We start from the raw sequence: 14,357 nt of genomic DNA on the forward strand, positions 1-14,357 counted from the left end.
ATATCCATGCACAAAAATTGCTGTAAACTGCTTTCTATTCTCACCTGTAAATAAAAAGGTAGCAATATTCTGAAGTATCATGCTGTTTTTCTTCATAAATAGTGTTGATATAATAAATTTTACATTTCTATAAGAGCTAACTCGGTGAAAGTTAAAAGCAGTACAATGATAATATTAAGTGTTTTGTAAGATGATATCTTTAAGGCAAAACTTTCAGTAATAATAATGGGTATATTAATGAAAATATGTTCTGCAAAGTCTCTTCCGCTGACTAGTAACTCTGTTGAGCAATCCTAATGCGGCTCTGCTAACATATTCCGTAAACCTAACCGATCACTTGAACCAGTATAGGTAGTTTGAGGTTACTCGTGGGAAGCATTGATTGTTGTTGCAGACTCCTCCATAACTGGGTGGGCAGGCTGAGCATGGCACTCCGACTTTATACGGTGCTTCTCCAATCCAGTTTCCCCTAAAGAAAACATTAAAATAAGCTATGAGGTTGTAATAGTGCTTTGGCAATGAGATTAAGCACAATACTTTAAATGTAAGGCCGATTAAATGAATATTTGTTTCTGGGACGGGGCCTTAACTGCTAGAGGCGCATTTCAGGAAACCGTAGGTAGGGGCATCTATTGGGAATCCCACCCTTGGTTTCCTGATATACACTTCAATTTCAAGGGGACATAGCAGAAACTCCAGCCTGCAGAATATCCTCAATTTCCCAATAGGAGATCCCGGTAGGCAAGTCTCTGTGCTGGGAGCATGCCTTCATAAACCTGGCCCTTATATGGTTTACTATGTGTACAGCAACATATTTAATTCACATGGTCTACCTGTGACTCTTCCCTTCCTCAAATTCTCTGACTCCATTTCTGGAGATCAATATTCACTACAAGCCCACTGACTCCCACATCTAACTTGACTGCATTTCCTCCCACCCTGCTTCCTGTGAGGTCTCTATTCCATTCTCCCCATTTCTTTGCCTCCATTGCATCTGTTCTGAGGATGCCACCTTCCACACCAGTGCTTTTGATATGCCTTTCTTTTTCCTCAACCAAGGATTCCCCTCTACCATGGTTGACATGGCCCTCAACCATGTCTGTTCCATTTCCCGCACTTCTGCTCTCACCCCTTTCTCTCCCGGAGCCATGATAGGGTTCCACTTGTCCTCGCCTTCCACCCCACCAGCTTTCACATTCAACGGATCATCCTCCGCCATTTCCGCCACCTCCAGGGTGATTGCAGCACCAATCACATCTACCCCTCCCCTCCCCTTTCAGCATTCCGAAGGGAACGCTCCCACCACTAGCCCCTGGCCCCCTCCTCAATCACCCCCATCACTACTCCCCATGGCACTTTCCCAAGCAAGCACAGGAGATGCAACACCTGCCCTTATATCTCCTTCTTTCCCACCGTCCAGGGCCCCAACTATTACTTCTAGGTGAAACAGCGACTTACTTGTACTCCTTTCAATTTAGTATACTGTATTCACTGCTCACGATGCGGTCTCCTTTACATTGGGGAGAACAAATGCAGCTTGGGTGACTGCTTTGCGGAGCACCTCAGTTCAGTCAATAAGCGTGTGTCCGAGCTTCCGGTCACCTGTCACTTTAATTCTCCGCTCCACTCCCACTCTGACCTCTCTGTCTTTGACCTCATACGCTGTTCCAATGAAGCTCAATATAAGCTCGAAGAGCAGTACCGCATCTTAGTCACTGTACAGCCTTCCGGAATCAACATTGAATTTAACAATTTCAGATCATAACCTCTGCCCCCATTTTTTCGGATGGCAGCTGTTGATGAGTCTGCTATTCTCATTACACCTCTTCTGGACCCATCTTTTGTTCCTTTACATTACCATCTCCTTTTGCCTCGCACCATTATCCTTTTGTCTTTGAATCTCTCCTGCCTTCCGCCCTATCACAGACCTTCCTTTTTGTTCGTCCCTCCCCTTCCCCTTTCCCAATCTCTGCACTTGCTTAAAACCTGTTATATCTCTAACTTTTATCAGTTCTGATGAAAGGTCATCGACCTGAATCGTTAACTCTGTTGCTCTCGCCACAGATGATGCCTAAGCTGCAGAGTATTTCCAGCATTTTCTGTTTTTATTTACGATTAACTGCATCTGCAGTATTTTGCTTTTGTATTTAATTCTACTGGTTGGTTAATACAATTGTCAAGTTATAGATAATTGTCAAATAGATTTTGATATTGTTTAGTTTGTTTTATTGACTTAAGTTCATGAAATGTAAAGTGTTTTTGTGTGCCTTTTATTTAGGAACCTCTGCTCGACAAACCATTCTGTCCAAATGGGAGGAGAAGCAGCTATCTACTTCAAGGTCTCTGCGACTGGTGATCGAGAGCGAAGTGATGATGTAAAATGGGCTGCCTCAACGATGAACAAAGCAAAGTGTAGCACTAAATGTGAGACTATGAGTTTTTAAAATTAAAATATCTGGTACCTTGCTAAAGAGTATCCTAAGTTGACCGAACGCTAGCATTTTGTACCTTAGCCTTCTCACCAATTCTGCCATTGTAGCAACATCTGACCCAGCAGAAATCATGCAAACAAACAAATTAACATCAGAATATGAAGTGCAATTACAATGGGGTAATTATTTACCTTCACCACATGGGCAGAAATCTAGCAGAGTGGGCCTGTTATTGAATCTGTCCAGTTTACATTCTGTTGATTTCTCCGCCAGATTACCCTCCATGCGGTGAAGGTTAAAACTTACGCCAGGATGAAGTTTGCTAGCTAATATCATGTAATGAATACAAATGTGACTATCTACAACTTTCATTTAGAGACTGAATAAAACAAATAATGCAATTAGTAGAAATGAATCTGTGCACCTACTTTGGAGCATAGTTGCATACGAGGTAAATAGCACGTCGCCATGTTGATCCCCAGACATGCATATTGTGGCAGGTATGGATTGCACAGCCTATTCGGTTGGATGTTGCCCAAACCATCTGAAGCGTAACAAGCATTGTTTTCAGTTATTACACAATATCACTTAATAAAACCTTTTCTTAAAAATAAGCCAGAAGAAATATTATAAATATTTGTACCTGGGTGTAGTGTGTGCACACTGGTCCATAACATTTCAGGGGACACCTGGGGTTACAGTCACGAGGATATGGAAAACCATAGTTCTTCACTTCATCATACCAAGGTTTTACTAGTTGTAGAATATTTCGATAACTACACAGAATAATAAACATTATCAAACTGTTAGATAAAAGACAACAAAGTACTAATTAAAGGAATACTTCTATTAATAAAGCATCTTATCACACTTCTCAAAAACATTTCAAAGCACATCACATAAAATAAATTGCTTTGAGGTTCAGTGTCTGTTACTCTGTACAACAAAATCCCACAGTAAGCAATGAGATGAATGAATAGTTCAATCTGCTTTGCTGGTGTTGATTGAAAGAGGAATGTTGACCAGGAATCCAAGATAACTCCGTGCTCTTCTTCAAATAATTTCCTAGGATCTTTAACATCCACCTGAACTACCAGAACAGACAAAGTCCTGGTTTAACTATTCAACTAAATTGCTGTACCTGTGATCTTTCCCGGAACTCCATGTTTAAATCCCTCCAATCGGGTTTCTGCCGCTGCCACAATATGAAATGGCTCTCATCAAAGTCACAAATGACATCCTTTGTAACTGTGACAAAGGCAAACTATCCCTCCTCGTCCTTCTGGATTTGGTAGCAGCCTTTGACCCCGACCCCTGGGAGTCCCTGGCCAAAGAACGTCCTAAGTGGAGGAAGTGCATTTGGGAGGGCGCTGAGCACCTCGAGTCTCATCACGAGAGCATGCAGAGATCAAGCGCAGGCAGCGGAAAGAGTGTGCGGCAAACCTGTCCCACCCACCCCTTTCCTCAACGACTATCTGTCCCACCTATGACAAGGACTGTGGCTCTCCTATTGGACTGTGCAGCCACCTAAGGACTCATTTTAAGAGTGAAGCAAGTCTTCCTTGAGTCTGAGGGACTGCCTATGATGATGATGATGATGACCACTCTATCCTTCTCCAACGCCTCTCCACTGTCGTCCAGCTGGATAGGACTGCACTCGCCTGATTCCATTTTTATCTATTCAATCATATCCAGAGAATAGCCTGCAATGGCTTCTCTTCCCGCCTCCGCATGGTTACCTCTGATGTCCCCCAAGGATCTATCCTTGGCCCCTCCTATTTCTCATCTACATGCTGCTCCTCAGCAGCATCATCTGAAAACACGATTCCCTAGCCACCCACTCCATTCCTCTCCCTAGCATCTGCCTGAGGATGAACCAGGCTGTTTGCAACCTTGGTGTCATATTCCCACATTCTACCCTACGTAAACTTGAAGTCATCCAAAACTCGGCTGCCCATGTTCCAACTCGCACCAAGTCCCGCTCACCCATTACCCCAGTGCGTGCTGAGCTACATTGGCTCCTAGTTAAGCAATGCCTCAATTTAAAAATTCTTATCCTTGTTTTCAAATCACTCCATAGCCTTGCTCCTCCCTATCACTGTAATCTCCTTCAGCCCCACAATCCTCAGAGATATCTGCGCACCTCTAATACTGCACTCTGAATATAATTGTTCAACCATTGGTGGCCGTACCTTCAGCTGCCAAGGCCCTAAGCTCTGGAATTCCTTCCCTCAACCTCTCCGCTTCTCTACCTCTCTTTCCTCCTTTAAGATTCTCCTTAATACTTATCTCTTTAACTAAGCTTTTGGTCGTCTGCCCTAATTTCTTCTTATACATATTCAAATTTTGGTGTAAAATTTTGTTTTGTAACACTTCTGGGAAGCATCTTGGGATGGTTTACTATGTTAAAGGCGCTATATAAATACAAGTTGTTGTTATTATTGTTGTTGATAATACAACACTCTCTCAATCCCACACTCGAGTGTCAACTCAGATCCTTGTGTTGGGCTTCAACCTACAACCTTCTGACTTGGGCAATAGAACAACCAATTGAACCAAGCTGACAATTAGGAAATGACAGTGCAGCTGATTCATTAAAAATGAACAACAATCACATTATTTATATTAAAAATAAAGGATACACAGTGACAACCTTATATTTTTGTTTGGACATGTTTGCATGGTGTAGTCACAACAATATATACAAATCTCAACGTTGCGAGCGTGAAGATATCAGGCGCAGGCAGCGGAAGGAACGTGTGGTAAATCAGCGCCACCCCCCCTTCCCCCGACGAATATCTGTCCCACCTGTGACAGGGTCTGTGGCTCTCATGTTGGACTGTTCAGCCACCAAAGAACTCACTTTAGGAGTGGAAGCAAGTCTTCCTCGATTTCGAGGGACTGCATATGATGATGATATACAAATCTAAATCAATAATAGATCCCATACCTGTTTCATTTTGTCCCTCCCTTTGTAAAAAAAAATCACCTGTCACATTATTGTGAACTGGTTACATAGATAAAGATTGAATTTATAATAAAGTACAAAGGAATAGGACACCAGGGTGCAACATTACATAAGATGTGAACATTTTTGAGAGGAAGCAATTTGCCTTAGTGCCACAATCTGCTCGTTCTGATACAGGAATACATGGGTTATAATTTTTACCTTTTTTTGACTCTGATGACACTGTTCTTGCTGGCATGCAGCTCCATGCCAGCCATCTTCTAGTACCTCACCCAAGTGGGCATCTTTCATGTGAAATGCTAGACTGTGAGTGCTAGAAAGCTATTTAATCATAGCGAAGATCATAGTCGCATCTGATCCAGTCATCACATGGCATGCACATACACGCCATTAGCTGTCACTGGATAGAGATCAGGTCTCAGAGCCCTGGTTGATTTTCCCCCTCTCTAGTCCCAGAGGACTGAGGCCAATTGTGGAGTCACTACTACCTCCTTGGCCGAGATCAGCAAACAGAGCACAGAATGAGAATTGGACCAGGGATCTTCCTGGTCTATACGGCTCAGGATATAGAAGGGAATTAAATGAACTTGCATACAAAATGGAAAAAACATTCAATCACATTTCAGGAGAAATAACTTAAAAAGCAAACATTCACCGTCCAGAGCGAACTGATAGATTTTGTCCAAGAAATCTCAGTAAATACGATGGTCCATGGTCCCATATACACATAGTAGCCCACGACTCGGCAGACTTTGCTAGATTTTCATCCCAGACCTATATTAACACAAAAATAAATAATTAACTTCACATTATGAACCTATAAATTAAGTTGAATGTCATACTTTTCCCACCAACTACACATGATATACAATTTCCTTCTGATCTAATAGCTTTCATGTTTAATATTAAATTTTCAGTCCCAATTTCCAGTGAAGAATCATACTCTATATGCAAAAATAACTTTGCCCATTTTGAAAAATATTTTTTACATAATGATAGATTTGTTGCTATGTTTTGATAATGAAAGAAAATTTATTTTGGTTGTTATTTCTAGCTAAATCATTCTAATCGTGAAGAACATCTTTAGGAATTCACCAGAACTAACTAACACGGGCATCTTCCAAAAGCGTTTATCATTTCACAAACACATGATGGCCAGAGGAAATCTTCCTCCAATGTATGTCCTTTTCCAACACATATATACAAGTTTTAGAATAATATCTAATGTAACTTCGATGCATGTTATATATATACAAAAATATTAAAATCGGTAAATGTATCATGATTTCCAAAGTCCTATGAATTTTTTCTTATGGAGAATCCCATTTTAAGTTCTTTGGGCTAAATATTCGCCTACCTTGTGCCCATTTTTTGGGCAATATTTCGCCCAAACTGGGAAATTCGGAGAAGTCTCGCATCAGCGGTTTTTAAGAACCGCTGGGGAGAGGACCGCCGGTCTGCAAGACTCGAAATAGCGCTTTCGCCAAAAATTTGGCTCACAGCGCACCTGTTGTTAGGACAAAAAAAACATTCACGAAAAACCTGCGTTGCAGCGCTTGGAACAGCGATAGGTATGAAGACCTGCAAAAAAAGGTAAGTTAATGTTTTTATGTTTTGATTCTTTTGCAGCGATTCTTGTGAATGTTTTGTGATTTTTTATTTTTTGTTTTTTGCAATTTTTGCGGGGGGGTTTTCCCCCCTCCCAAGGCCTATCTTGCAGCGGTATCGGCCTTGGAGAAAAGTTACAGAAAATTCATGGTTTGCATCACGATTCCTCGTGCAATGCCGATTTTTACCGCTGAGCAAATTGCAGGCCGAATTTTAGGCCTCGTAGTGGTAGTGGAGTGATAGTGGTATTTTTGGCAAAAAAATACCACCATCACCAAAAATGAAATTTCTAGCCCTTTACATTTACCTGTTATAATCTCATGTGATGCCAATAGATGGCACTCTAAGAGAATTCCCTATGTTAATTTATCATGTAGCTGTCTCAGTTGCCTGTCATGGATCCCTGTCAGACCATGACTCAGTGTTATATTATCTTTTCATCACAAATCACTTGAAATGCTTTCTGAGAAAAATGTCGACTGCCGTTTTGTCTCAGTAATTAAAAAGGAACAATGACAGACAGGTAAATACCCTTTGGTCCCGCGAGCCTGTCCCACATAATTATGAGACCTTGTGTATCACAATATATACACACCACCCCACCTGAAGCCATGTGGTCTCCTGGAGCGGCATATAAATATTTTAAAAACAGGTCAATTTGGAGGGGGGAATCTGGAAAATTCCTCTTGTTTATTTTCCAATTAAAAGCTGAATTTTAAAGACAACGGAAGTTTCTAATTATTTCACTGGTGTTTTGCTGACATAAAATGAAAATCTATTTGTGATTGAGATTCTAATTGCGAACACAATGAGAGATAAAAACAGGGAGGCACACATATAGGTAGAGAGAGCAGGCAGAGTGTGTTTTCTATTCTCATTTAAAGCACAAGTAAGTTGAATGTTCGAAAGGAAAGTATGTTTGAAGAAAGCATAGGATGGGAACAAATTGAGAGGGGGCCTTGTACATCTAGCCTTGGGGGAGTATGGAAATGGAAGAGTCAATGCAGAGTTCATCATCATAGACAGTCACTTGAAATCGACTGCTCCCACTCTAAAAGTTAGTTCTCAGGTGACTGAACAGCCCAATAGGGGAATTACAGTCTCTGTCACAGGTGGAACAGACAGTCATTGGAGGAAAGTGTGGGTGGGGAGTCTGGTTTGCCGCATGCTCTTTCCGCTGCCTGCACTTGTTTTCTGCATGCTCTCGGTGACAAGATTCGAGGTGCTCAGCGTCCTCCCAGATGCTCTTCCTCCACTTAGGGCAGTCTTTGGCCAGGGACTCCCAGGTGTCGCTGGGGATGTTGCACTTTATCAAGGAGGCTTTGAAGGTGTCCTTGAAACGTTTCCTCTGCCCACCTGGGGCTCACTTGCCGTGTAGGAGCTCTGAGTCGAGCACTTGCTTTGGGAGTCTTGTGTCGGGCATGTGAACAATGTAGCCCGCCCAATGGAGCTGGTCGAGTGTGGTCAGTGCTTTGATGCTGGGGATGTAGGCCTGATTGAGAACACTGACGTTGGTGCATCTATCCTCCCAGGGGATTTTCAGGATCTTGCGGAGACATCGTTGGTGGTATTTCTCCAACGATTGAGGTGTCTGCTGTATATGGTCCACATCTGGAGTGGAACTAAACTATAGAACCAGTGGGAACCTATTCAACCTTTGTTGCCTCCAGGCTACATCCAAGACGGTCCCATCCTCTGTTGTCGAACTACAGTGCACGGATGACACTTGCGTCTGCGCACCTTCAGAGGCTGAACTCCAAGCCATCGTCAACATCTTTACCAAGGCATATAAAAGCATGGGTCTTACACTAAACATTCGTAAGACAAAGGTCCTCCACCAATCTGACCCCGCCACACAGGACTGCTCCCCCGGTCATCAAAATCCATGGCGCGGCCTTGGACAACGTGGACCACTTTCCTTACCTCGGGAGCCTACTATTAGCAAGGGCAGACATCAAAGATGAGGTCCTACACTGCCTCCAATACACGAGTGCAGCCTTCGTTCGCCTGAGGAAGAGAGTGTTTGAAGATCAAGCCCTCAAATCTGGCACCAAGCTTATGGTTTACAGGGCTGTAGTGATACCTGCCCTCCTGTATGGCTCAGAGACATGGACCATATACAGCAGACACGATGCAGGGTTAAGGATGAGGTGAGTGACAGTGGAGCAAAGGGAAGGAAGAGACCAGGAAAAAGTTAGGGTAGTGATGGGAGTCAAAGGATATGGGCGTAGGGTGGGAACGTGGAGTCGAGGTAGAAGATCAGCCATGATCTTACTGAATGATGGAGCAGACTCAAGGGCCCTAAGGCCTACTCCTGCTCTTATTTCTTATGTTCCCATGTTCTTCTCCCACTTTGATGTCATAACTTTGGCACAAACCCTGTTTGCACTTGTAGATGAGGTCTTCACTGATCTTCCACCTCCCATTATAATTCATTCTTTCCCAGCACCTCAAAATTGTAGAATTTCTCACCTCCCTCAGTCCTACAATCTTCAGGCATTTAAGCCCCCAAGTATAGGGTCACCTTATCTTGTCTTCTGTTTTACAACTTCACTTTTGCTTTTCATCTTGGTTTTTCATTTAAAAGAACGCAACCAAGAAATGTCCATTTTCTCAGACACGAGAAAAACAATACTAAAACTATTAGCAGATATGCATATGATAAGGTAAGACTAAAAAGGTTATCTTTTTTTTCTGCATTACAACAGTGATTATATTTCAAAAGTACTTCATTGGTTGCAAAGTGATTTGAGACATTCTGAGGTTGTGTAAGGGGCTATATAAATGCTAATTATTTCTTTGTTTCTAAGGAAGTATGGATCTAAACTGCTAGCATTTTTAGCACTTCCATAAAAAATAATTCTTGAAGATATTTACAGTCACAGGACCAGCTGACACTAGCCAGCTATTGTAGTAATCAGTGCAGTTTGGAACATAGATCAAGTATGCGATAGATATAGTTACCTCAAAGTGACAAGTAGAAAGAGTTCTATTAGAAGTGGGAATGTTTAACAATTGCAATGAGGCAATTATTGGCAATCTCAAAATAGTTTCTAGAGGGCACCAGTACACATCACAAAAAAGCTCAGAATTGGACACAACTGTCGTTAAATCAGCAATCAGACTCAGAGAGGGCATGAGGATGGTTGTGTAGAAAATCTAATAACATTGGTATGGTAGGGGTACTGTACACAAACCTGGATTAAGGTACATTGTTGGGGCAGTGCAGTAGGAGCACTGTAAATTTCTATCAGTGCAATGCTTGATCTGGGACAATTTCATGCTGACTAGCTGCCAACACTGACATTTATCACCCTCACGAGGATAAAAAGGGTAAAGAAAATAAAGTATTGCTCAGAACCAGAGGAGTATTCTGATGAAGGATCCGACTCAAACAATTAACTTGTCTTGTCTCTTTCTCTTTTGGATATTGGGCAACCTCACTATACATTTTTAACATTTTCTGTTCTTATTTCCTACAGTAGCACAAACGTTTCCGTCCAGCCCACTCCTCCGAAAATGGTGAGCACTTAAAGAGAGACCACAACCAACAAGATTATATAAACTAGGCTGATGCTTGAATGTACAGCAGGGTTTGCCCCCTTCTTATCAGTTGGATGAGAAATTTATGGCGACATTATTCCACTTGAAATTTTGCCCAAGCAGAATGACAGCAGCAGGTGATTTAACATTGAGAGAATCTTAATTTGGGCTAGATCGTATCCTCATCCAATGTCCATACTGTTGTTTATGGAGAAAGAGTCAGACTGAACACTGTGAGCTCAAAGTAAAGTGTGACCTTCGTCTTTTATTGCAGGTCTCCAGAGTGTCTCTCCAACCTGTGAAGCCTTCTTAAATACCTGTGCTTCCAAGGGATTATGGGATCCGTTGGGACGCCAGGGGAATGAGCCCTCTGGTGGCTGTACAGAGTAAATACAAGTCCACATATATAACAACATTCCCCCCCAAAGTCAATAGTGTAACTATTTACAATTAACTATTCTTGCCCTGGTTGATCGTCTCGGTGTGAAAGCTGGTGTTGTTGAATCATTTGTTGGGACCTCGCTGGGCTGCTGTGCAGCTGGCCTTGCTGGAATGCCTGGTGTGTTGGGCCCTGCAGGGCTGCTGTGGATGATGGGTTCTGCTTCGTGGTCAACAGTGGAGTCGGTTGCCACTGGTGTGTATGTTGGGGGATCAAAAAAAGTAGGGTCCAAGTGGGTTGCTCAGGGTAGTCCGTGAATCTGAATTTGATTTGGTCCAAGTGTTTCCAGTGAATGTGTCCACTTGAAAGTTTGACCTGAAACACCCTGCTCCGCTCTTTGGCCACGACAGTGCCAGGAAGCCACTTGGGAACTTGTCCATAATTTAATACAAATACAGGATCATTGACTTCAATCTCGCGTGACACATTTGCGCTAAGCTAAGCAGGACTCGGGATAGGCGAGTTTGCAGTGAGCCTTCAGTTACCCTCTTCAAAACCTGCTTGATGGTTTGCACTGCTCTCTCTATCTGACCATAGGACGCTGGTTGGAACAGGGCAGATGTGACATGTTTGATCCCGTTACGGGTCATGAATTCTTTGAACTCAGCACTGGTAAAACATGGCCCGTTGTCGCTCACTAGGACATCGGGTAGGCCGTGTGTGGCAAACATGGCCCGCAGGCTTTCAGTAGTGGCAGCGGACGTGCTTGTCGACATTATCTCACATTCAATCCATTTGGAGTACGCATCGACAACCACTAGGAATATTTTACCCAAGAACGGTCCTGCATAGTCGACGTGTACCCTAGGCCACGGTTTGGAGGACCAAGACCATAAACTTAGCGGCGCCTCCCTGGGTACATTATTTAACTGCGAGCATGTATTACATCTGTGAAAGCAGGACTCTAAGTCCGCATCGATACCGGGCCACCACACGTGGGGTCTGGCTATCGCTTTCATCATTATGATGCCTGGGTGGGTACTGTGGAGGTCATTGTTGAAGGTGTCGCTGCCCTTCTTGGGGACCACTAATCGACTGCCCCACAGAAGGCAGTCTGCCTGTATAGACATTTCATCTTTGGGCCGCTGGAACGGCTTTATCTCTTCCTGCATTTCCACTGGGACACTGGACAAGCTCCCGTGAAGCACACAGCTTTTGACTAGAGATAATAAGGGGTCCTGGCTTGTCCAGGTTTTGATCTGTCGGGCAGTGACGGGTGATTGCTCACTCTCAAATGCTTCCATAGCCGTGGCTAGATCTGCAGGCTCCGCCATTTCCACCCCCGTGGTGGGCAATGGCAGCCTACTGAGAGCATCGGCACAGTTTTGTGTGCCTGGCCTGTGGCGGATGGCGTAGTTGTATATGGACAACGTGAGTGCCCATCTCTGGAGGCGGGCCGATGCATTGGTATTCATCCCTTTACTCTCCGAAAACAGGGATATAAGTAGCTTATGGTCAGTTTCCAATTCAAATTTTAGCCCAAGCAGGTATTGATACATTTTCTCTAGCCCATAGACTCACGCTTCTTTTTCAATCATGTTGTAGGCTCTCTTGGCCTTAGACAGACTCCTGGAGGCATAAGCAACCGGTTGCAGTTTCCCGAAGTCATTAGCTTGTTGCAAGACATACCCGACGCCATATGACGATGCATCACATCCTAGTACCAAACGCTTACATGGATTATACAACACGAGCAATTTGTTTGAGCATAACAATTTTCTCGCTTTTACAAAGGCATTTTCTTGGCTTTTGCCCCAAACTCATTCGCCCCCTTTTCATTGTAAGACATGTAGTGATTCTAGCAGGGTGCTGAGACCCGGTAAGAAGTTACCAAAGTAGTTCAAGAGTCCCACAAACGACCGCAGCTCCGTCACGTTCTGTGGCCTTGGTGCGTTCTCGATTGCCTCTGTCTTCGTGTTGGTGGGCCTGATGCCGTCCGCCGCAATCCTCCTTCCCAGGAACTCCACTTCAGGTGCCAGGAAATCGTACTTCGAGCGTTTTAACCTGAGCCCCACACGGTTGAGTCGACTAAGAATCTCCTCCAGGTTCTGCAGATGCACGACTGTGTTCCGATCTGTGACCAAGATGTCATCCTGGAAGACATGGTGTGCGGGACCGACTTCAGTAAGCTTTCTATATTTTTCTGGAATATCGCCGCTGCTGATCGGATTCCAAACGGGCATCTGTTATAAACAAAAAGAACTTGGTGCGTGTTGATGCAGGTGAGGGCCTTCAATGATTCCTCCAGTTCCTGCATCATGTAGGTGGAAGTCAGATCCAGCTTCATGAACGTCTTTCCTCCCACCAGCGTAGTAAAGTGGTCGCGGCTTTTGGTAGTGGGTATTGGTCCTGCAGGGAGAAACAATTGATAGTTACTTTGTAATCGCCACAGATTCTGATGGTGGCGTCTCCCTTGAGGACTGGGACAATAGGACTGGCCCACTCGCTGAACTCGATCGGTGAAATGATGCCCTCTCGTTGCAGCCGGTCGAGCTCAATCTCTACCCTTTCTCTCATCATGTACGGTACTGCTCTCGCCTTGTGATGGATGGGTCACGCCCCTGGAATTAGGTGAATCTGCACTTTTGCTCCTTGGAATTTCCCGATGCCTGGTTCGAACAGCGAAAGAAATTTGTTGAAGACCTGGGCAAAGTGTCGTCAGCGGGCAATAGCGCTTGGATGTCATTCCAGTTCCAGCGTATCTTTCCCAGCCAGCTACTGCCGAGCAGTGTGGGACCATTGCCCAGTACAACCCAGAGTGGTAGCTTGTGCACCGCTCCATCGTAGGAGACCTTTACGGTAGCACTGCTGATTACAGGAATCAGTTCTTTAGTGTAAGTTCTTAGTCTAGTGCGAACTGGAGTTAAGATTGGCCTTGGGGCTTTGTTGCACCACAACCTTTCAAAAGTCTTTTTGCCCATGATGGACTGGCTTGTGCCCGTGTCCAGCTCCATTGACACCGGAAGTCCATTTAGTTCAACATTCAGCATTATCGGAGGAGAATTTGTGGTGAATATGTGCGCCCCATGTACCTCTGCCTCTTTTATCTGAGGCTCTGGTTCGTAGTGATCCTCCGTGGATCTGTCCTCCTCTACAACGTGGTGGTTTGCAGGTTTAACAGGCTTAGCAGCTCACCTGCACACTCGTTGGAGGTGTCCCATTGTTCCACAGCCCTTGCAAACTTATCCTTTGAACGGGCATGAATGGAAATGATGATCACCCCCGCAGCGCCAACAAGGTGTTAATGGCCTTGCATTCATCACCCTTGATGGTAGACTCTGAGACATCTGCAGACGTGTAGCTGCAGGTATGTGTGACCTGCCCTGTATGTTACGCTTCGAAAACAACATCACTTTGTCCACAGTAC

General features: G+C 44.0%; 1 protein-coding gene across 1 annotated transcript in view; it reads right to left on the minus strand.

The window, feature by feature from the left end:
- Positions 1 to 333: 333 nt before the first annotated feature.
- Positions 334 to 14,357, minus strand: part of pi15a (peptidase inhibitor 15a) — a 53,768-nt gene continuing 39,744 nt past the window's right edge. The window contains exons 2-5 of the mRNA XM_070875237.1: positions 6,056 to 6,174; positions 3,076 to 3,208; positions 2,861 to 2,976; positions 334 to 469 (exon numbers count right to left, since the gene is read on the minus strand). Coding sequence (XP_070731338.1) covers positions 334 to 469; positions 2,861 to 2,976; positions 3,076 to 3,208; positions 6,056 to 6,174 — 504 coding nt within the window. The remainder of the gene's footprint in view (positions 470 to 2,860; positions 2,977 to 3,075; positions 3,209 to 6,055; positions 6,175 to 14,357) is intronic.

This window comes from Pristiophorus japonicus, chromosome 1 (genome assembly GCF_044704955.1).
Source record: "Pristiophorus japonicus isolate sPriJap1 chromosome 1, sPriJap1.hap1, whole genome shotgun sequence".
Lineage (NCBI taxonomy): Eukaryota > Metazoa > Chordata > Chondrichthyes > Pristiophoridae > Pristiophorus > Pristiophorus japonicus.